Below are 23,272 nucleotides of genomic sequence, written 5' to 3' on the forward strand. Positions count from 1 at the left end.
ATCTTGATTTGTTTGAAATGACATCTAATGTGATCATACGGTTGGATGTAGAAGTGAGTTTATAAAGATAATTAGTAAGTGTTATTAGTAGTTTGAGAAGAAAGTATGTATGATGAGGAAAGGTAATAGATATTACAGGTATGCGAGTATCAATAAGACTATAATATTAGTACAAGAGGGAGAAAACAAACGTTCTAAGATAAATATATAGTTAATGTATGAGCAGACTAAATATCAATAAGTAAGCAATTCATTTAATGGTAATAATTAATTATATGTAAAAAGTTCCATCAAAGGTAAGAAGTATAATGCAAAGTATGTCAACAAGTTCTAAAGAGCAATTGAACTATATATTATGCGACGTTTCGGTGAAATCACATTCACCATCATCAGGCTGAAGTTTCAAGCTTCGTGCTGTTGTAAAATGGAATGTTTGCAACTGTCATTTCTTCCTAGTAATGGGGGTGGAGTGTGGGGGTGGAGATTCGGTTTGAATGTAGCAAATAGATTGGGTGATTATGTTTTAGTGATCTGATTGGTTGGTGGAATCATAATTATTAGAAGGATTGACATGGTGATTTTTATGAAGTGTTTTTTTGTTTAAGGCTGGTTTCCAAATCTCTGGTAGGCGGGACGTGTCATCTCTTTTATTTATGCAAAGGGGGCTCCTCTCAATCTCTATGGCTTCCAAAGCAATTCTTCTATATAAATTCTCTGTTTTGTGAAGTAATTTAGTTTTTTCAAAGTCAATTTCGTGCCCTGTTTTTTTAATGTGCTGGACAAGGGAGGAAGTCTTTTCTTTTTTAACTGCATTCACATGTTCTGCAATGCGTTGGCTCACTCTTCGATTGGTTTGTCCAATGTATGTGGCTGCACATGTTTTGCAAGGGATTTCATAGATTCCTTGGTATTCCAATTGGATTTTATCTTTGGGGCTCCTTAGGATATTGGATATTTTTTGGTTAGTGCAAAATGAAGTTTTGATGTTATGTTTGTGCAGAATTTTACTAATTTTGTCTGTGGTGCCCTTGATGTAAGGGAGGATGGTGGTACCATTGTCCTGTTCTTGATCTTGTTTTTTGGGGAGTGTCTCTTTTTTTATTAGGTTTGTGATTGTTTTCCCTTCGAATCCATTAGAAATTAATACATCTTTGAGTTTGTTCAATTCAGTTTTTAAGTGCTCATGGTCAGCTAGGCATTTGGTTCTGGTGATGAGAGTTTTGGCCACTGAGGTGATTTGTGCGGGGTGGTGATGTGAGTGTGCATTTAGATAACGGTTGGTATGGGTTTTCTTTTGGTAGATAGTGTGTCCTAGGCTGTATGTATGTAGATTGTTCTGAGTTCGGGTTTTGCCCTGTGTAATATTTTGAGTGTCTATGTGACGTATCGGTGAAATCACATTCACCATCATCAGGCTGAAGTTGTAAGCTTCGTGCTGCTGTAAATATATTACTATATATATACTATATTTACAGCAGCACGAAGCTTACAACTTCAGCCTGATGATGGTGAATGTGATTTCACCGAAACATCACATAGACACTCAAAATATTACACGGGGCAAAACCCGAACTCAGAACAATCTATATACATATACCCGTGAAAATCTATGAAAACAAATATATATATTTATATATATATAATATAATATATATATATATGATATATTATATATATGTTTATAGAGTTGCTTATTTACTTCCTCCTGTAATTCAAAGGTTAATATTATAGTAAATTATAGTTTTGAGTTGGTAGTTGTAACTGGATTAACAAAATTCTCAGTAATATTAAATAAGAAATATCAACGTATCAAAATATCTATTGTTCATTTATCTTTGAAATGATAATTCTATTACTTCTATAAATTCTATAAACATTCTATAATTTCTATAAATAGAAGATTACAACTAATAACAAGGAAAATAAAGAGGAATACAGGTTCGAAATTTACTTTGTGAGGAGTCTAGTAAGGGCTATTAATAGATAATACAGATTAATCTAATTCAACCTAAATGTAATATAAATGTATTATAAATTCAATATATATAAATTTAAGTATTAAATTTTAAATATTTTAAGTATTAAATATTAAATATTTTTCTAACTAGAAAAGTGGAAGAGTACCAACAGCAGTAAATATATAATGGTAATAAGAGTAATAACAGTAATTTCTTCTTAAGTACTTATCAAGTTCTATTATTTGCTTGTAGTAAGTTGCTTGTAGTAAGTTTAAATGGGTCTTGTAAGTGTAGATATTGTATGTATAGTTTTCTTAGAATCGTCCAAAGTATCCCATATATCCAATATGCAGATTGTTAATTCAATAATTCTTTAATTCATTAAGTAAAGTACACTTAATAGTCAGTCGTTATATTCAATGAAATCAGAGTACGTTCCAAGTAGTTGAACAATTATTTAAACTAGTCTGGAGAAATAGTCAGTCTTTGTTGTTAATATAATCCAATTAATCCAAATGATAAGATGTTCTAAATGTTCAATATCTAAGTATCCAATAATTAGTCCAGTTGATGCAAAAGTAAAACGTGTCATCTTAATATGGTCTGAAAACCCGGTAAGTAAAATCACATACGTCTACGAAATATTTGAGGCAATAGTTGAAACAGAAGAATCCAAAGACAGGAACGTATTAAATCCAAAAGCAAAAAAAGGGGGTTACGCAGGCTACTGTAGAGTAGAAATGGAAAAGTAAAAAGGAAGGGATCAGTGGAGAATTCCGGTTGTTATCAAGTTGTTATAAAGTTATGGGCCTGATTCATTCCTTCAGAGTTTCAAACGACGATAGCAATCTGACAGTAACTTCTTTCTCTTACCTGCCACACGTTCTAAAATCTTTCTCCCTTTGTGGTCAATGTATCTCAATGATTTGGTGGCTTTAAGGTTTTTGCATTGAAATCCAACAAAAGGAAAATATCTGGAACATTAAGCTTCTCCGACTATTTAGTGCTGCGTCATTGCCACCATCTTCCTCAGGCAGTCAAGAAAAAAAAATCATAGGCACCGCTTACCAGTCCGTTGATATTACAGGAACAAATGTTAAATTAATTCCACAAAGGGGATACTTTCATACACTTTCAAAATCCAAAGCACCAGCTCGTTGTCTTTCAAATCTAGCCCAACAAGTGCTCGTCGCTACTGCGGCTTCCTCTAATGAATCAGAAATGCCATGCTTCCGGATCTGCCGGAGACAAGTCTCTTTGGGAGACAATCAGGAGGGGTTCCCCCGCTTCCCGAGGGGCCCGCCAGCCACCTCATGGTGCGCTGGAAGCTCCTCTTTAAAACTGCAGGCTCTATAGGTCCGCAGTCACCTGATAGGGCGATTGAAACTCCCAAAACACCGAAACAATCACGGAGGACCGGGAATCACCAAGCTAACGTGTGACGTCACAACCGGAAGTCTCCGTGATTCCTCCTTTCTTTGTCACTCCTCCAGGATGACTTTGGCCCCTTAGGGCCCACCAACAAAGAGGTGTCAGCCTGGATTTTACAGAGGCCCACTGTCCTGACCATGTTGCTGCAACACCAAACCAGAAGCCTAAGACAGAATCTTGTGGTACCCCACTGCTTACTTCTCTCCATGTAGATGTAGTACCAGTATTTATTTATTTATTATTAGAGTTGAAAGGGACCTTGCAGGTCATCTAGTCCAACCCCCTGCTCAAGCAGGAATCCTACACCAACCCAGTCAGATGGGCAGTCCAATTTCTTCTTGAATATGTCAAGTGTTGGAGTGTTCGCAACCTCCGCTAGCAGGCCATCCATTGGTTGATCGCCCTCACCATCAGAAAGTTCTTCTTTATTTCCAGGTTGAATCTCTCCTTGGTCAGTTTCCATCCATTGCTCCTGGTCTGGCCCACTGGTGCCCTGAAAAATAGTGTGACTCCCTCTTCTCTGTGGCAACGCCTTAAATATCTGTATACTGCTATCATGTCCCCCTAGCCCCCCCTTTCACTAGACTATCCATGCCCAGTTCCAGCAACCTCTCTTCGTATGTCTTGGTTTCCAGTCCCTTTATAATTTTGGTTGTTCTCTTCTGTACCTTTCCCAGAATTTCTATGTCTCTTTTGTAGTGAGGTGGCCAGAATTGAATGCAATACAGGTGTGGTCTGACTAGGGCATTGTATAGTAATATTAGTACTTCCCTAGTCTTGGAGTGTATCCCTCTGTTGATGCAGCTTAAGATTGTGTTGGCTTTTTTAGCCGCTGCTGCATATTGCTGGCTCATATTTAGTTGGTTGTCCACCAAGACTCCGAGATCTCTTTCACAGTCATTACTGCTAAGTGTGGTTTCTCCCAGTTTGTATGTGAGTCTTGGGTTTTTCTTGCCTATGGGTAGCACTTTGCTTTTCTCAGCGTTGAACTTCATTTTGTTAGTTTGGGTCTATAGTGTTAGTCCATCGAGATCTTTCTGTATTTTGAGCCTATCCTCTAGAGTGTTGGCTACCCCTACCAGCTTGGTGTCATCTGCAAATTTTATTAGCTCCCCCTCTATTCCCTCATCTTTGTCATTAATAAAAATATTAAAGAGTACTGGGCCCAGCACTGAACCCTGTGGTACCCTGCTGCCTACCTTCCTTCCATGTGGACTTGGAGCCATTGAGGACAACTCGTTGGGTGTGGTTGGTCAACCAACTGTTAATCCATCTACATGTGTTGTAATCTACCCCATTTTTTTTCTAATTTGTGGAGTAAGAGTTTGTGATCTACTTCATCAAAAGCTTTACTGAAGTCCAAGTATATTAGGTCGACTGTGTTGCGTTGGTTTACTGATTTGGTTACAGTGTTGAAAAATTTGTTCCTGACAAACCCATGTTGGCTGTTGGTTATTATCTCATTAGTTTTTAGGTAGTGGCAACGCTGCTTTTTTATTATTTTTTCCAGTATTTTACCAGGTATAGAAGTCAGACTGATTGGTCTGTAGTTGCATGGGTCTGGTTTTTTTTCCTTTTTTATAGATGGGAACTTTGTCGGCTCGTTTCCAATCTTCTGGTAGTTTTCCTGTGTTCCAAGATTTTTGGTAGATAAAGAGTAGTAGTTCCGCGATGTTGTCTGCCAGTTCTTTCTGGACTCTGGGGTATAGTCCATCAGGTCCTGGCAATTTATATTAATTGAGTTCCCACAAGAGGTCCTTTACTGTGTTTTTATTTCAATTATTTTATTTCAGTTCAGTTCCAAAGCTGTTTTTATTTCAGCTGTGTTGCAGGTTAGCTGGTTGGTGGTTTCTTTTTGTGTGAAAACTGATGCAAAATTGGTGTTGAGCAGCTGTGCTTTGTGTCTGTTGTCTGGCATCTGCCAGCCCCTTTAGAAATCTGGGATATAATCTGTGAGGCCTCAGTGACTTATATTCATCAGGATCAGACAGCTGTTCTCTTACTATTTTTTTTTGCTTATTTTAACTTTTATTACTAATCTGTCTTTTACAGTTATGTTTTTGGTAGGCTGAACTATAGTTTGTTTTTGCATGAAAACTGATGCAAAGAATGAGTTAAGCAGTTCTGCAGTCTCTCTGCTGCCTTTTACTTCTTTGCCATCTTCTCTATTTAGTGGACCGAACATTTCCTTAATTTTTCCTATTATTTATATGTTGGAAGAAACTTTTTGAAATTAACGTTGACTTGTTGCAAGTCTTTGATCATTCTGAGCCTTTGCTTTCCTGATTTTGTCTTTGCAGATTTTGGCTATACGCTGATATTCTGCCTTGGTTATGTGTCCCTCTTTCCATTTTGTGTACTTGTCCTTTTTTGTCTTTCAGTTTGTTAGAGAGATCTTTGTGCAGCCATGCTGGTTTCTTCTTTGGTTTCTTGTTTTTATTTTTCAGTGTCATTGTGGTGGTTTGGGCTTTTATGATAATATTTTTCAGAGTTTCCCAAGATTCTTGAGTTGTTTTTATCTTAGGGATTTTCATCCAAAGAACCTTTCTCAAGTTCTCTCTGAGTTTATTAAAATCAGCTCTTTTAAAATCTAAGACTTTGGTATCATTATGTTCTATTGCTTGTATTTGTGTTATATTGAATTCTAGTATGACATGATCACTCTCACCCAAGTTCCTGCAGTTTCAGTTCCCTTTATCACTTCTCTGTCTGTAAGTATTAAGTCCAGTATGGCTGCTCTTCTACAACAAAGTTGTCAACTAGGTTGGTTATGAACTTGTTTGATTTCTCACTTGGTGCAGAACTAGTTTTCCAGTTGATATCAGGGTAATTGAAGTCCCCAATTACTATTGTATTTTGACCGTATCATCGTTTTTATTCGCATTTTCCACCTCCTAGCTTATAAACTTGAATGCTTAGTACATATAAGCATATCAGGTGATGTGTAAAAGGACCGTTGAACTTACCTGAACGGTCTTCTCGATGCACTGCGAGGAGAGTCCAACATGGGTGATACTTCAGCCTGATTGGTTAGGAACTGAGTTAGATTAGCATAATAATTAGCTCCGCCCTGTAGCCACCCCCCTATAGCTCAGTCAAAAAAAACGAAGGAGTAGTGCAATCAACACAACTTTATTAACTCAACAAGATAACTAGACTGAGCCCCTGGGCCAAATGGCCGGGATGGGTTTGGACTCTCCTCGCAGTGCATCGAGAAGACCGTTCAGGTAAGTTCAACGGTCCTTCTCCAATGCACTGCTGCGGAGAGTCCAACATGGGATATACCCAAGATCAAGATAACAGGGCGGGAGAAGGCTGGACCAGGGGCGCATGTGATTCACACACCCTCTGCAGCACTCTTCGGCCAAAGGCCGCATCAGAGGACCCAAATGAGTCCAGTTTGTAGTGTCTAATGAATGTGTTTGGGGTGGTCCAAGTCGCAGCTCGGCAGATGTCTTCCAAGGGAGCCTGCGTGGACCACGCCGCAGAAGTTGCCGCACTCCTGGTTGAGTGCGCCGTGATATTCTCCGGTACTGTCCGTGATTTTGACGTATATGCAGTCGTAATACAGGAAGTCACCCAGCGACTAAACGTTGTGGGAGATATTTTGGCTCCCATCATGGATGCCGCAAAGGACACGAAAAGGGCCTCCGTCTTTCGGAATGTGGCCGTCCGGCGGATGTAGATTTTAACCGCTCTCCGCACGTCTAGCTTGTGCCAGCGTAGTTCCAGCGGATGGTTCCCCTGTGCGCAGAAGTCAGGGAGGACAATGTCGTTGGACCTGTGAAACAAGGTGTTCACCTTTGTCAGGAAGGTTGGGTCCAGGCGTAAAACCACTCTATTGGGGTGGAAGCGACATAAGTCTGGTCTGACCGAAAGGGCCGTAAGTTCGGATACTCTTCTGGCCGATGTGATGGCCACTAAGAAGGCCGTTTTGAAAGACAATAGTTGAAGTGAAACATTACGGAGCGGCTCGAAAGGAGGCGCTGTTAAAGTGTCCAGGACGAAGGAAAGGTCCCATGATGGAAATCTGTGTACTGTTGGAGGCCGAAGATTGGAGGCTCCCTTGAGAAAATCTCTCACCCAGGGATGATGGGAGATGGATCTCCAGTCGTTAAGTTTGACTATGGTGGAGATAGCTGCCACCTGTCTGCGAAGGGTATTCGGGGCAAGCCCTTTATCCAGACCTACTTGTAAGAAGGACAGCACGTGGTCCACTGATGCTGCTTGTGGATCCACTCCTCTAGCCCTGCAGAATTGGTAAAAGGCTGACCAGGTAGCCTGGTATATCCTCGTGGTGGAAGGTCTCCGGGCTGCCTGAATTGTAGCTATTACGTCCTCTGGAAGTGACGCTGCCTTCATCCTGTTCCCCTCAAGTGCCACGCGGCAAGCCTCCACCACTGGGGGTCTGGATGGTAGACTGACCCCTGGCTGAGGGAGACCAGGCTGATTGGAAGCCGCCATGGTGGTGATATTGACAGGTCCATCAGATCCGCAAACCATGGACGGCGTGGCCAGTAAGGAGCAATTAATATTATCTCGGCTCTCTCTGCTATCAGCTTTGCAATTGTCCGATGGATAAGACATACTGGTGGAAAAGCGTACAATAGGCCCTCCGGCCATGGGCTCCTGAGGGCATTGACCCTCTCGGCTCCCGGTGACGGGAAGCGGGAGAAAAAGCGTTGCAGGTGAGTGTTGTGTGACGTGGCAAACAGGTCCACTAGCGGTTTTCCGTATCTCCTTGCCACGGCCTGGAACGCCTTCCTCCCCAGGTGCCACTCTCCTGGATGTAGGGTGGACCTGCTGAGCCAGTCTGCCTGCACATTGTCCACCCCCGAGATATGCTCCGCTCTGAGGGATAGCAGGTTTGACTCTGCCCAGGACATGAGGGCGTTGGCCTCCTGCATTAGCCTGCCCGACCTCGTTCCCCCCTGATGGTTGATGTGGGAACGGGTGGCCACATTGTCCGTGAGGATCAGTATATGATTGGCCTGACACTCCTTGTGGAAGGCTTGAAGAGCTAGGAAGACCGCTCTCAGCTCTAGAAGATTGATGTTGGTGTCTTCTAGATCCGCTGGAGTCCACAGCCCCTGCGCCACTTGCGTCTCCGAGTGTGCTCCCCAGCCCGTGAGGCTGGCGTCTGTGGTGATGACCAGTTCCGCTGTCCTCAGGAAGGTGGAACCTTGAAGCAGGGCCGACGAGCGCCACCATGGGAGGGAGCGTCTGACCGCTCTCGGTATTGACACTAGGCGATGAGAGTGGCTGGATCGACTTCGTTGGTAAGGAAGAAGAAACCACTGTAGGGGCCTGGTGTGGAGGCGGGCCCAAGGAATAATCTCGATGCAGGAAACAAAGGTCCCGAGTACTTGTGAAAGGAAGGCCAAAGATGCCTGCTTTTGTTGACAAAGAAGATTCACCATCTCCCTGATCTTCTGTCGACGTTCCTGGGACAGAAAGACCTTGCCTATTTGGGAGTCTATTACTGTCCCCAAGTGAGGGATACACGTAGTAGGAGTCAGATGGCTTTTGGGGAAGTTGATTGTGAAGCCATGGTCCCTTAGGGTTTGAATGGTCACCCGCAGGTCTGACTGTGCTCTCTCTGGATCCCTCGATAAGATGACTATATCGTCCAGATACGCCATCAGGCGCACTGAACTGGATCTGAGGGATGCCGTTAAGACGTCCAAGAGCTTCGTGAAAGCCCGCGGTGCGGATGACAGACCAAATGGCATTGCCTTGTACTGGTAGTGATTGTCGTTGATGCAGAACCTGAGGTATTGGCGGTGGTTTGCGTGCACTGGTACGTGGAGGTATGCCTCCTTTAGATCTATGGAGGTCATCCAATCGCCTCTTCTTACGCAGGCAAGAATAGTGCGGAGGGAATGCATTTTGAACCTGACATATTTGATGTACAGGTTGAGCTGTTTCAGGTTCAAGATCAGCCTGCATCCCCCCCGAGGCTTTTGGTACTACAAAAACTATCGAATAATACCCCGTCCCCCGTTGATCTGGGGGGACCGGTTCTACAGCCCCAATGTCCAGTAGGTGAAGGACCTCCTGTTGCAAGAGAGCCCTCTTGTGGGGGCAGCTGGTCCAGGGACATTGGATAAAACGTTGAGGTGGTGGGTAAAGAAACTTGAGCCTGAGCCCCTGGTAGACTGTATCGAGGGCCCACGCATCCGTAGTTGTACCGCTCCATGCTGTGGCAAATGCCTGGAGACGGCCTCCAATAGGGATCTCCAAATCCCAGTCATTTTTGCCCACGGAATCCCCTCTGGTTGGTGTTTCCGAAGGGCTTCCTGGATTGCTGATACTGCCTACCCCTATTGCCGTATCCACCTCTGTTACTCCTGAACGTGTTCTGGTTGTATCCGCCAGAGTAAGGTCTTGGATTTTGTGTGCCCGCCGTGGCAGGCTCCTGGCGAAAGGGCTGGCGGCGGTAGAAGGGAGTCTGACGCCTATCTGCTCGCCTGGCTGATTTTGGAAGGACCTTTTTCTTGTCCTTATCTTCGATAAGGACCTTGTCCAATGACTGGCCAAAAAGTTCTGACCCATAGAAGGGTGCTGAAGCCAGGCGCCATTTAGACTTAGCGTCGGCTTGCCAGGATCGAAGCCAAAGCAATCTCCTAGACGACAGGGTCGCTGCCATTGCTCTAGAGGCGAATTTGGCTGCGGTTAAGGTGGCATCCGCTGAGAATTCAGATGCTAAGACCAGTTTGCTTAGGTCTTGTCTAAGCCGTCCATCCTCTGGCCCCACTCTGGCTTGCATCTCCTGTAACCAGAGGATACTGGTCCTGTTGAAGAAAGAGGCGGCTGCAGTCGCCCTCAAGGCCCATGAAGCCATCTGGTGGGTCTTGCGTATGAGTGTCTCTGCCCTCTTATCCTCCGGCTTTAACCCTTCAGCCAGGTCCGACGGGACCATCGCGTTGGAGACTAAACTCGCAACTGGTTGATCAATGGTTGGGAAGGATAGCAAGTCCTCAATTTCCGGATCGAATGTGTAGAATCTACGATCCATCATGGAAGGCCCCTGTGCTGCCGCTGGATGTTCCCATGGGCGTTTGACGCTTTCCACAAAAATCTGTGAAGATGGTATGTGGTGGGATTCCTTTTGCGGTTCGTTGAATAGTCTCGCAGCTGGTTGTAAGCCTGCTGCTGCCACGGGAGGCTTGGAAGCGTCTGACACAGTGGCTACTAGTTTTGCCTTCCTTAAAAGGACATCATAAAGGGCTGGTTTGAAAAGCATCACTGAAACAGGCTGATCTGGTGGAGGGGCTTCATCCTCCGACAGGTCGCATTCATGATCTGTGTCCACCTCCTCCTCCTCCTCCTCCATTTCAGCCTCTTGTGGAAAAGTGGAGGCATGAGGTACAGACCAAAGGTCCCTCCTAGGTGGCCTGTTTTGGGGTCCATCCTTCTGTTGGGAACCAATGGACACGCCATGCGTATATGCAGTGGTTAACATGTCTTGCAAGGCAGGTGGCATAGACTGCCAGGTCTCATTGGCCCTAAGCCCCGCTGCTGAAGGGGTGAATGTTGCAGAAGGGGGCGCATAACGTGGTGGAGGAGGTTGGTACCATGATTGGGTCTGAGGCATCAAAAAGTCAGACCTCTGTGGTTCAGGCAGCAGTTGCGAAGCCTGTCTGTCAGGAGATAATTCTGCGCTGTGCACTGAAGCCACTGAATCTCTATGTGCCCCTGGGGAGCAGCTAGGAAGCCATTGTGGCAAGGTTGGCTGTGTTGGGCAAGTAGTCAGTGCAGGAGGCGAAGGGATCAGCGGGGCCTGCCTTTGGGTGGCCTCCAGCTGCGCCTCTAAGGCTTTAATCTTCTTTTCTGCTTCCTTTAAAGACGAGGAAGCTTTGGTCTTGGCTCTAGAGGAATGGCCCTTGGTGCTTGACTTCGGGGCCTCCTCCCTCCCAGTTGCAGCCTCGGTAGGAGCGCTGGATGCTTGATCAGCCATCCCCAATTTTTAATTTACTCACAGTAAGTAAGGTGAAAAAACCCGGTTTCTCGATTGCTCCTAAATTGGAGAAATGCAGACCGACTTAGCTCCGAATTCGCAACAAAAATGGCGCTAAGGAGCTCGGTAATGGGCGGGGTCGCCCTCTAGGGATGCTGGGAAGTGAGGTAATTTCCGTTGCTGAAAATGGCGGGCGAAGCCAAGCGCGGGAAAATCCAGGTGGGCGTTGGTTAATTTTTAACGCCTAGCCCTCCAAAATGGCGGGCGCAACCAAGCGGGAGGAATCTGTGGCAGGCGTCCTGTTTTAATGCCTAGCCTCCTCTCCGAAGACAACCCTGTCTCGGCTGGCCTCTCCCATTCCCCGCTGCGTTCTTTTGCTGCTCTTTCCCTCAGCGCCGAAGCTGCAGGCGCGCCGCTCCTAAAAGCCGACGAACAGCTGATAGTCGGCTTTTTGAATCTGCCGCCGAAATCGGCGGTCTCTTCTGCGGCGCGCAAGAGGGAAGCCTCGGGGATTTCCCCTTTTGGCTTGGAAAACGCTAGCGGTGAGCTCTAAAGGTTGAGGGAGGGGGGTGGGGTGCCACTGGGGCAGCTGTACCTTCGCCCCTCCGAGCTCGGTGAGGTTTGGCCTCGGAGGCTAGGGACCTCAAATAACTCCAACGGCTCTGGGATTAACCACTGGGCATGATGGTGGGGTTTGGCCACGGAGGTCAGGGACCCAGCCCAGGGAGAGCCGTACCTCTGGGCTGCTCCCACGGAGGGTGCGAGCCCTGAGGAGGTAATGAGTTGCAGGTTATACCCACGGAGGGTAGACACCTGAATCCTCTTGTCCTCTTCTGTTTCTGTAAAAAAGAAAAAAAGAGGGAAAAAACAAATAGGAGAAATTAATGCATTTAATACATTTAATACATTTAAAAGATTCTTATGAAACATATATAAAAATTTAACAGAGAAGTAAACTCTAGTCCCTATCACTACGACTGAGTTTTTAAGACTGAGCTATAGGGGGGTGGCTACAGGGCGGAGCTAATTATTATGCTAATCTAACTCAGTTCCTAACCAATCAGGCTGAAGTATCACCCATGTTGGACTCTCCGCAGCAGTGCATTGGAGAAGCAGCTCTTTTAAAATCTAGGACTCTGGTATATTATGTTCTATTGCTTGTATTTGCATTATGTTGAATTCTTTGATTTCTTGTTTTTCTTTTTCAGTGGCATTGTGCTGGGCTGAGGCTTTTATGATAATATTTTTCAGAGTTTCCCAAGATTCTGGAGTTGTTTTCCTCTTAGGGATTTTCATCCAAGGAACCTTTCCCAAGTTCTCTCTGAGTTTATTAAAACCAGCTCTTTTAAAATCATTATGTTCTATTGCTTGTGTTTGCGTTATATAGAATTCTAGTATGACATGATCACTCTCACCCAGGTTCCTGCAGTTTCAATCATCTCTATCACCTTCTCTGTGTGTAAGAATTAAGTCCAGTATAGCTGTCCCTCAGTAATTTTGTGAGAAAATTTAGCATTTCTATTTTTAACTCTGAGACCAGGAAGGTCATTTTCAAAAAACCAACCAAAAAACCTTAACTTTGAATTCTTGACTCCCATATATCCTGATCAATTGAGTGTCTGTTAAAGTATTTCTACTGTCAAGAGCAAAGAATAGTTCATTTCATGTGCCATATTATCCACTGATACTTTTTTCATTTTCAGAGAAAGACTTATATTTAAAATGATTTTTGTATGTAGTGATATAATTATTAAAGCAAATAAAGTCAAATAATATTTTAAATAGTGAATGATACAATATGTTTATATTTGCTGTTTATTTCCATTGTTTGCTACTTTATGAGAAAAAAACCAAGGAGCTACAAGTAGCAGAAAATACATTACATTTTTTGGCTAATTGACACTGGATTAAATCCAATTGGTGTAATTCCATTAACAGAATACTCTTTGATCCTTGTAAGATTTCTATCAGTGGAATAGGAAAGAAATTGTTAGCAGTTCTCCTCTGCAGTACTTATTAAAGTACCACACTGTTTCAAAGAGTCCCTTCAATTCACTGGAGTAAATTGAGAAATAGTAATTAGTAGAATTGGCAAGAGGAAATTGCAAAAAATCATTTCTTTAAACCATCTAAAGTGATATACAGTGGTACTTCTACTTGAGAAATTAATTCATTCCATGACCAGGTTCTTAAGTAGAAAAGTTTGTAAGTAGAAGCTATTTTTCCCATAGGAATCCATGTAAAAGCAAATAATGCATGCAAACCCATTAGGAAATAAATAAAAGCTTGGAATTTAGATGGGAAGAGGAGGAGGAAGAAGAGGAGGAGGACAGTCGCTGCCAAAGGAAGAAGGTGAGGTCAGGGGAATCAAAAAAATCCAAAACTTTAAGGCTTAAAAAAAAAAAGAGACTCTGAGGCACGAGGCTGCCTCCCATACACCGCGCCAGAGAGAGAAATCCAAAACTTTAAGGCTTAAAAAAAAAAGAGACATCCGGCACGAGGCTGCCTCCCATACACCGCGCCAGAGAGAGAAACTCAGGTAGGCAAGAGGGGGGAACCTCCCACTCCTATAACCAAAAGGTGGCTGCTGCTGCTGTTGCTACCTGCTTCCTCCTCTTTCCCGTGCTGAAGGGCTCCCCTCTCCTCTCTCTCACTCGCTTTGTAGCCAGCACCTTTCCTTCACTGTGGTGACTCCTCAATTTGGCTGAAGCCGAGTTGATCTGGCCAGGGTGAAGCGTCCCCTTTTGCCTTTCCATGCCCAGACACTCCGGGAGGCAGCACGAGGGAGTCACCACAGTGAAGTGTTTATTCCCTCTTTGGGCTGCCCAGAGCAAAGGGAGCATTTATTTTCTCTGGGCGCTGGCAGAGGTTTATTCCCTCTCCAAGCGCCCAGAGAAAGGAAAATGCTTCGTTCGCTTTGGACTGCCAAAGCCTCAATGACCGGGATTAAAGGAGGAATGATAGGAAACTGGCCGGGCCTTCGTGCCGCTCTCAAATTTCCTGGGAAATTTTTCCGGGCTCGTGTTCTTAAGTAGAAAATGGTTCTTAAGAAGAGGCAAAAAAATCTTGAGCACCCGGTAGAGGCATTCTTAGGTAGAGGTACCACTGTAATTAGTCAAGCAGCCAGCTAACTAGCATATTTTATTTTTTGGAAAGTCTGAGAATATGTCAGAATGTAACAAAACAGGCATGTCCAAATTTTGGGTTGCCTGTGCTACACTGACTGAAGAGAAATTGTCTTGGCTGCATATAATATAATATATTATATGCATTATATAATATATTATATGCATTATATAATATATTATATTATAATATATAATATATTTAATGTATAGAAATGTACACAATAATGTTAAAAACTTGTGATTTTGTGGGTTGAGAGCTATGTGCACTCCACTGGACATGCCTGCTCTAGTGCTTTAAGATGAACATACCTTACAATAGGAAGATAAAAGTCAGGAACTAATGAATTTAGATTGCATACTTTCAAAGATTTGCATTTGTTTTTAATAATTTGCAAATTAGGTTCTTTAAAAATTCTGAAATTCATAAGGATGTTTCCAGTAGCTTCGCCATCTTTCTAATTGTCTGCCTATCTATTTATCTGTTTTTATATATAATGCATTTGACATATTTAATTTTGGTTGAATCTTTTTTTCCCCTTTTCAGGATGTTGTTTGGGGATTAAACTCTTTATTTACTGTAAGTAACAACCTCACTGAATGAGTGTGTATTTTGATTAATCTGCTAATATAATAAACCAGCCTTAATAGAACAGATTAGTCTTCACAACTTCAAACACCTTTATTAGTCTATTGATTCAAAATCTACATGCTTCTCGTAACTTTTGAAAACTAACACATTTATTATGGTGTAAATATCTTCGGACTAGATCTCTATTATTAGGTAGTGAGCTCTAGTAAAAAAAAAACCTTGACATTTCATTAGCCTCATTTTTTTCTCCTTCCTAAATTGCAGTGATGAAAATCGGTAAACTAAAAAAAATGAAGATATGATTTACCCTGTTTTCAATCAACCCCCCACTCCCAAGTAAAGTTAGACTTGGCACAAATATAAAGCAAAACACATCCTCCATATCTAATTAGAACCTGAGCTGTGGCCAGGTTCAATTATGTAGCAATAGCAACAAGAGCGTCAGAGCTTTATCAGAGCTTTATTTGGCTTTCCTCCCAGGTAGCTTACTCTCCATCATAGACTCATGATGATGGTTCTGCCCCAGGTTGCATCCTTCATGGAACATTCCAAACCTCTGGCTTTCGCAAGAACTCTGCCTGACCTCTTCTTATAGTATACCATCTAAAGGCAACCCTTATATTTTTTCCAGATTGTTTTTTTAATCACATCTCTGTGTAATTGCAATAATTTTAAATTTTCCTTTAAATTTTATTTTAAATTGTTCCTTTTCCCCCCAGTCTTTCGGTTGGTGTCTTGGGTACATTTGGGTTTATTTGATTTTTGCTGTTCTGCTTCTTTGCTGGGAAGAACTTTGATTTAAGTGACCTGTAAGGATACCTTCTACAAGTATGCTCGGTAAATCACATACTAAGTAAACTGATCACCCCTCATGCTTACTCTAGGAATAAGCACAAGAGTTCCAGAAGCCAATGTTTGCTTCATATTGCTAAAGGCATAAATGTGATCTAGCTGCTCACTTTGAGCAGAAGGCAGTTCATTCATACCCATGCAAATAAGTCTATTTCTTATGTCACTGCTGGCTAGAATATAAAAAAATGTTTTGTTCCTTATCATTCTTCTTATGCTTGTAAATACTATGTGTGTAGTTCAGGAGGTATTGTGGTTCCAATACAGTATGTACTTTTAGATCTTGATTTCCAGATTGGATTGAATAATCCTTCATTGGTGATGTTATGGAGATTGACCTTTGTAATCTTGATTTTACCCACCTAATATAGTTTTTTAAAAAGTTTTTCTGGATTAAATGATCCGTTATGCTATTTCTAAGCATATTGAAAATACTGAGTTAATTACCTGTACAGGTAATCCTCAATTTATGACCACAATAGAGTCCAAAATGTCTGGTACTAAACAAGACAATTGATAAGTAAGTTATGCCAGTTGCCATTGAACCAGTTGCCAAGCATCTAAATTTTGATCGCGTGACAATGGGGATGTTATAACGGTAAGTGTGAAAAACAGTTATAGGTCACTTTTTTGGTGCCACTGTAACTTTAGATGATCACTAAATGAATGGTTGTAAGCCAAGGGCCTTGACAACTCCTACCCCTTTCTTTAAACATTCCCTACATAACTTTCCCATAATAGTCTTGTAATCACAAGAATATTTGGAGAAACAACATGTAGCGCAGGGGTCTCCAACCTTGGCAAGTTTAAGACTTGTGGACATGTTAAAGTCCACAAGTCTTAAAGTTGCCAAGATTGGAGACCCCTGATGTAGAGGACAAGAAAGGAGATGTCAAATCTGCCTCCATTCAAAATCCAAGAAAGAAAACCCCTAACTCCATTGACATTGAGAAAAAGTACTTTAACTGAGTTTGAAATGTTAGCAGTGAAAGCAAGACAAGATCTGATTCAAAACGTGGAAAAGTTACAGATTGAGACTTTCCCCCAAACCCTCCCATCCTACCACCTCTCACAATACTAGACAACACAGTATCAACAGTAGAGACCTTCAAATTTCTAGGTTCTATCATATCTCAAAAATGTCATCAAAAAAGCACAACAAAGAATTTTCTTTCTGCGCCAACTCAGGAAGCTCAAACTACCCAAGGAGCTGCTGATACAGTTGTATAGAAGTGAAAATATTTACTGAGCTCTCGCATCCTGGACATAAACTGTTTCAACTCCTTCCCTCAAAACATCGCTACAGAGCACTCCACACCAAGAAAACTAGACACAAGAACAGTTTTTCCCCGAATGCCATCACTCTGCTGAACAAATAATTTCCTCAACACTGTCAAACCATTTACTAAGTCTGCACTACTATTACTACTAGTTTTATCATTCTTATCACCCAGTTCCTCCCACTTATGATTGCATGACTGTAACTTGTTGCTTGTATTCTTGAGATTTTTATTAATATTGATTGTTTCCTCATTGCTTATTTGACTTCACCGCACCAGCTCACTTCCCTAACCCTAATGCCATGCCCCCACCCCCACTTAGTATGGCAGAGGATAGGAAGCATGCATCAAAGTAGAATCCTATGCTGGAGATCTTGCTGACAGGAAGAGGCTGAATGGAACATGAAGATGTAGAGATTCATCTCAGGGCACCTTCTTCTTTTCTCCAATGTTGGATAACAAGAGGCAAATTTCTGCTGTTTTGCGATGACAAAGCAATGAATTAGTAAATTTTATCGTATAGATGGGGGGTTCGTAGGAAATCAATAGTGAATTTTCTAGTATTTCATTGCTATTGAAGAGCAGGCAGCATGAACACAAAATGCATGCACACATCAGTAAATTTAAAAAACTGTATAAAACTTCATGTTTTAAAATATATCCTGAAGCTTTAAATATATACAGTGCATACAATACACACTCTACATATACAAACACATACCAGAATTTAACAAACATGACAGTATAGGTAATCCTGGACATTTAGCGGCCGTTTGAAATTACAATGGCACTGTAAAGTGATTTATGACCATTTTTCACCCTTACAACTGTTGCAGCATATTTGTGGTTATATGATCAAAATTGGCAACTTGTCATACACTTGGTGTGTATGACAAGTTGCAGTGTCCTGGACCATATGATCACTTATCGCAACCTTCTGACAAGTAATGTCCATGGGGAAACCAGTTTCATTTACCAACTATGACACTAATATAACAACTGCGATGATCCATTTAACAATTATGAGAAGAAAGATTGTAAACTGGGGCAAAACTTATTTAACTAGAATCTCTCAGGATGTATCTGTTAGGTGGTCCCAAACTGTGGACTATGACCCACTACTGGGTCGTTGCCTAATCGCCACCAGGTCAAAACTTATTTAACTAGAATCTCTCAGGATGTATCTGTTAGGTGGTTCCAAACTGTGGACTATGACCCACTACTGGGTCATTGCCTAATCGCCACCAGGTCACATGAGTTCATTTGCACCTGCGCACCCCCCCACTTCTGCAAGTGTCACATCTGATTACTGTGCCACTCATTTGAGTCTCATTGCAGGCACTTGCAGTCCCACTCGTGAGTGTCACTTGCATGAGCCACATTGCGACCACAGTCACATGAGCCTCATGGTGGGTGGTTGTGGCCCTACTTGCGTGAGCTTTGTTGCATATTCTCATGGTTCCACTCGCATGAGTCTTGTTGCAGGCACCTGCAGCATCACTTGTGTGAACGTCGCCACAAATGCACACATACATGCACCTGCCCCCTACCACAAAATCATCCCCTCTGTCCTTCTCCCCCCAGATCTGGGCAGCCAACCCGGAAAAGTTAGGGAATTCTGAGTTAGAATATTATAACTTTAGTTTGGCAAAATCCTGTCCAGCAAATAAAGAATTGTATCTGATTGGATCTTGCTGTCTCATTGCTGGGCTTAATTAACATTTTGATCAACCAAAGGTATAACTTTTTTACCTACTAGATATATCCTGAAGGGTTCTAAGTTATTTCCAAAAGTCTACTTCACTCCTCCTGTAGGTGCACATTCTATCACACCTGAGCACTACTTCACTAAGTAACAATTGCTTTACTACATGTATCTGTTTTTCAAGGCAAATGTATCATTTCTTTATTTTGAGTACCATATGACATGTTAGAACACCTAAAGGTGAAATTATGTTGTCAAGGTGTGTATTTCACCTTGAGATCAAATTTATTCTACATTGTCCTTCTGTATCTGAAATAAATAATATTGTATAATAAAAATGCAGAAGAATCCTATACGATAATTAAAATCACAATCTACTGAAAGCTATAACATCCTGTGCAGTTTACTAGCTTATATCACTTTATTCTACTTGTGTATTTGTGCTTTCTGCCATATAGCAGGCCAAGAATATAAGACATGGAATATTGCCTTTGGGTCCTATGATGTTCTTATAGGAAACACCCCATTCCTTCATCAGGATACACTGCTACCAGGAAAACAACTGAGGAAAAAAGAGACCGCATAATTAGAAATTCAGTATAGAAAGTCTACGTTTATTACTATACAACTGGCAGCAAAATTGAATTTCAAAAATAAATTTAAAAGAAATAGTGCCCTTTCTGGCCAAATATTTGTTTATTTGGTGGAATAAATAAAATAAATAAATACAGAAATACTATGGTATTCTTGACAGAATATTAATATTCTGTATCATTTCCAGCACGATGTAGTTCAAAAATCTGAGAAACTCATCTAAACCTTGGACAGATAATCTGTTTTGCCAAAACTATATTTTCTCCTGAGTGACATTAATTGATCAAATATTCTTATCCATAATTGCTTCTTTGCTTCAAGAATGTTCAGGAATTTTGACATTTTGGCATCTCTTTAAGCTAAAATTGGTTTCAATTCGGTATATGTTCCGAGTGAGCAAATGACCACGCTCCATCTTAAACTGTCCACTTTTGAGAAGGTCTCCTGTTGGGTGTGTTCAGTGTAATCCATTGGAGAGTTTACCAAAGCAGGTACTAAACCCTGTCTCCATCTACAAATGTTCAAGGTTGATTGCCATGTTAGGCCCTCTGAGGCCTATCTGATAATATACAGATGTGTATATTATATGTGTAAATGAATACATGGCTTACAAATGTAACCATCCCAGGTAGGTACAATACATGTATATGACCTCTTAATCACATCTTGTACACAGATATTTCATTGTATCTGGCCAGTCACACATGTACACAGCCCCTTTAAACTTACTTATATATCCTATAATTAGATGAGTAGTTTTGCAGCAGCACAGCTATTTTGAACATTTTATTTGTAATTCTAGACAGCATAAAAAGAAAGAATTTTAAAACTATTTTTAAAAATGCAGCAATTTAAACCCAAAGTTGCTAAGAATGGAATTTACTGGTAATCCTTGAGTTACAAATGTCATGGAACCTGCCAATTACATTCATAACTCAAGGATTCATTGGAATGAATCATGTAAATTATATGTGAAAACTCCCTGCTTTCACACATTCACTAATTGAGTGTGCAGGTTGTTATGTGCATAAGGTATCTCTGGGTGAGGAAAAGCCATAGGTGGTGTAATGATGGAACAACTACACAAGAACTCCCCAAAGGAGTGAGATCCTCTGTCTGGATATATATAAGCAGAGTAAAACAGGAGGACTAGATATTTTTCACTGAAGAGTAAACTACTGTTTTATACAAACGTGTCTTCATTCATTTATTAGGTTCATTAATTGCCACATAAGCTGATACCTTGTCTAGTCCTCCTGTTTTACTCTGCTTATATATATCCAGACAGAGGATCTCACTCCTTTGGGGAGTTCTTGTGTAGTTGTTCCATCACTACACCACCTATGGCTTTTCCTCACCCAGAGATACCTTATGCACATAACAACCTGCACACTCAATTAGTGAATGTGTGAAAGCAGGGAATTGGTAATACATTCTTACATTTCACCTTATATGGTACTACAATGAAATATCACCCAGGATTGCTTGGCCTAACAATCTCATGCTCCCCATAATTGTTTCTCCCCAACACATCCTGCCACACTGGATCTTATTTACTTGTGAAGATCTAGTGAGCTGTCTCCTCTATGTCACATTTTCAAAAACCTCTGCTGCTGAAAACGGAGCCCAGGAAGGACACTTTTTGCAAAGATAACTGGAGCCTAGAAGGACACAATCTCCTTCTGGGTTTTGATCGTCTTTGCAAAAAGCCTTTGCACTGAAAAAAGCCCTGGCTGCCAGGTACTTCCCAGGCTCCATTTTTGGCATGAGGGCTTTTTGCAAAGACAGTCAAAACCTACAGGGACACAATCTCTCACTCCTGCAGGCTTCAGCAAGAAAATAGCAAATGGAGGGAAAGCATGAAGCTCTGAAGACTTTCCTCCATTTACAAAGCCTTTTGTCACAGATCGGGTCCAGGCCTTAATTCTCAGAGAATAGAGACCTAAAGTATGAGATCTTGCACTACTGATCTTGTGTGATTTCTTGATACTTTAGGTCTCTGTTCTCTACGAATGCACTGAAGGCTTGAAGTAACAAAGCAGGCAAAGAAATCACAGCAGAGAGGGAATAGCTTGCTAAATCTTTGCAAGGTAAGTGAGTCTCCATAGACCCAATGTCGTGGAGACCCAGGGAAGCGGAGGGCAATACACAATGTGAATGTTGCAGTGCCTCTGGTCATTCGTGCTGCAAATTCATAACTTATTTATTTCTTTTTTTTTTTCAAATTTATAGGCCGCCCTTCTCCTAGCAGACTCAGGGTGGCTTACAACAATACTGTGTTGTAAATACTTTGGGGGGGGGGTGTTATGGTGTAACTGAATGGTCACTCTGTTGTAACTTGAGAATTCCATGTGATGGGAGAGTCAGGGCCTGTCAGGTTACAAGGGAAGGTATGTCAGGAGGTTAGCAAGCATATATTCCATGGGTAACACATTGCAAACTCCCAAACTAAAATCACTTTTAAATCTCAATCATTTGGATTGTATTTGTTAGATTTGTCCATCATTTTTCTGCTTATTCACTTATTGTAGAGCTTGTGAGGGTAAAATTTATTAAGTTACCCTTAATAGCTTTATTAGTTAACAAATAGTTATTTAAAATAGCCGGATCTAGGGAAGGCTTCTTGAGAAGGGTACATAACTGCCTCCTTTAAGGGAGCCAGGAAGAACCCCTCCCTCAGAGAAGCATTGAAAACTGCCTGGATCCAGCTTCGTGTCACCTCCCTGCTGGCTGAAACCAGCCAGGAGGAGCATGGGTCCAACAAACAGGTGGCAGAGTTCACAGCTCCCATTGTCTTGTCCACTTCATCAGGTGTCACTACGTCAAATTCTTCCCAGACAGCAGGACTAAGACGGGTCTCTGTCACCTCAACTGACTCATCAGTTGACACTGCATTCCAGTCAGAGCCCCGGTCCATTGGATCTGAGTGACTTTATCTGCAAACAACTCATTTAAAGCCTCAGCAGTACCCTGCGAGGGTTCGTCACTCCCCCTCATATTAAGGAAGAAGCAAGTCACCCTAAACAGGATGGCTGGGCAAGATTCCACTGATGAAATCAAGGTGGAATTATATGAGCATCTTACTGCCTGGAGCAACATTAAGTAAGTCTTAATGTAAGAAGTTAATAGTGTTTGGTCTTCTGGCATTTCATCCCCCTGGGTCTACTGCTACAGAGAGGTAGCAAAGGCACAATCCGGTCAAGAGCCCCCACAGTGGCCGAATTCCAGGCCGTTATCAGGGACTCTGCCGAACTGTATATAAGCAAATCCAGTATTTCCCCAAGCGCCCTCTGAAAGCCCACTGGGTCCATTAGGCGTCTGGGGTGGGACCGCCTAATTGGTTCCACCTCCCTTTGAGGGAGGATTGGAACCCTAAAATCAAGCCGTAGCAGAAAATGATCTGGCCACAACAAATGCAGGATGTCTAAGCCCCTTAAATTAAATTCAGATCATTGCTCAATTGTCCTGAGAAGAATACCATTTATTTATTTATTTATTTATTTATTAGATTTGTATGCCACCCCTCTCCGGAGACTCGGAGTGGCTTACAACAAGTAACAATACAAATCCAAAAATTAAAACAGATTTAAGACCCTTAATATAAAAAACAATCATACATCTCATACAAACAATACATAAAGCGGAACAGCCCAGGGGAATCAATTTCCCCATGCCTGAGAAGTTTGCGAAAGGCAAGGAGGGTGGGGGCAGTTCTAATCTCTGGGGGGAGTTGATTCCAGAGGGTCAGGGCCACCACAGAGAAGGCTCTTATTTATTT

The 23,272-nt window shown here is 42.1% G+C and overlaps 1 protein-coding gene across 9 annotated transcripts in view; it reads left to right on the forward strand.

The window, feature by feature from the left end:
• Positions 1-23,272, forward strand: part of UBE2F (ubiquitin conjugating enzyme E2 F (putative)) — a 238,023-nt gene that overhangs the window by 197,166 nt on the left and 17,585 nt on the right. For 5 of the 9 annotated variants that reach the window (XM_070732240.1, XM_070732229.1, XM_070732239.1 and 2 more), the window contains one exon: positions 15,022-15,054. The exons of 2 other annotated variants lie outside the window; for them this stretch is intronic. In XM_070732240.1, the coding sequence (XP_070588341.1) occupies positions 15,022-15,054 (33 nt within the window). 2 more of the 9 variants (XM_070732237.1, XM_070732238.1) reach the window with 2 other exon arrangements.

Source organism: Erythrolamprus reginae, chromosome 1 (genome assembly GCF_031021105.1).
Source record: "Erythrolamprus reginae isolate rEryReg1 chromosome 1, rEryReg1.hap1, whole genome shotgun sequence".
Lineage (NCBI taxonomy): Eukaryota > Metazoa > Chordata > Lepidosauria > Squamata > Dipsadidae > Erythrolamprus > Erythrolamprus reginae.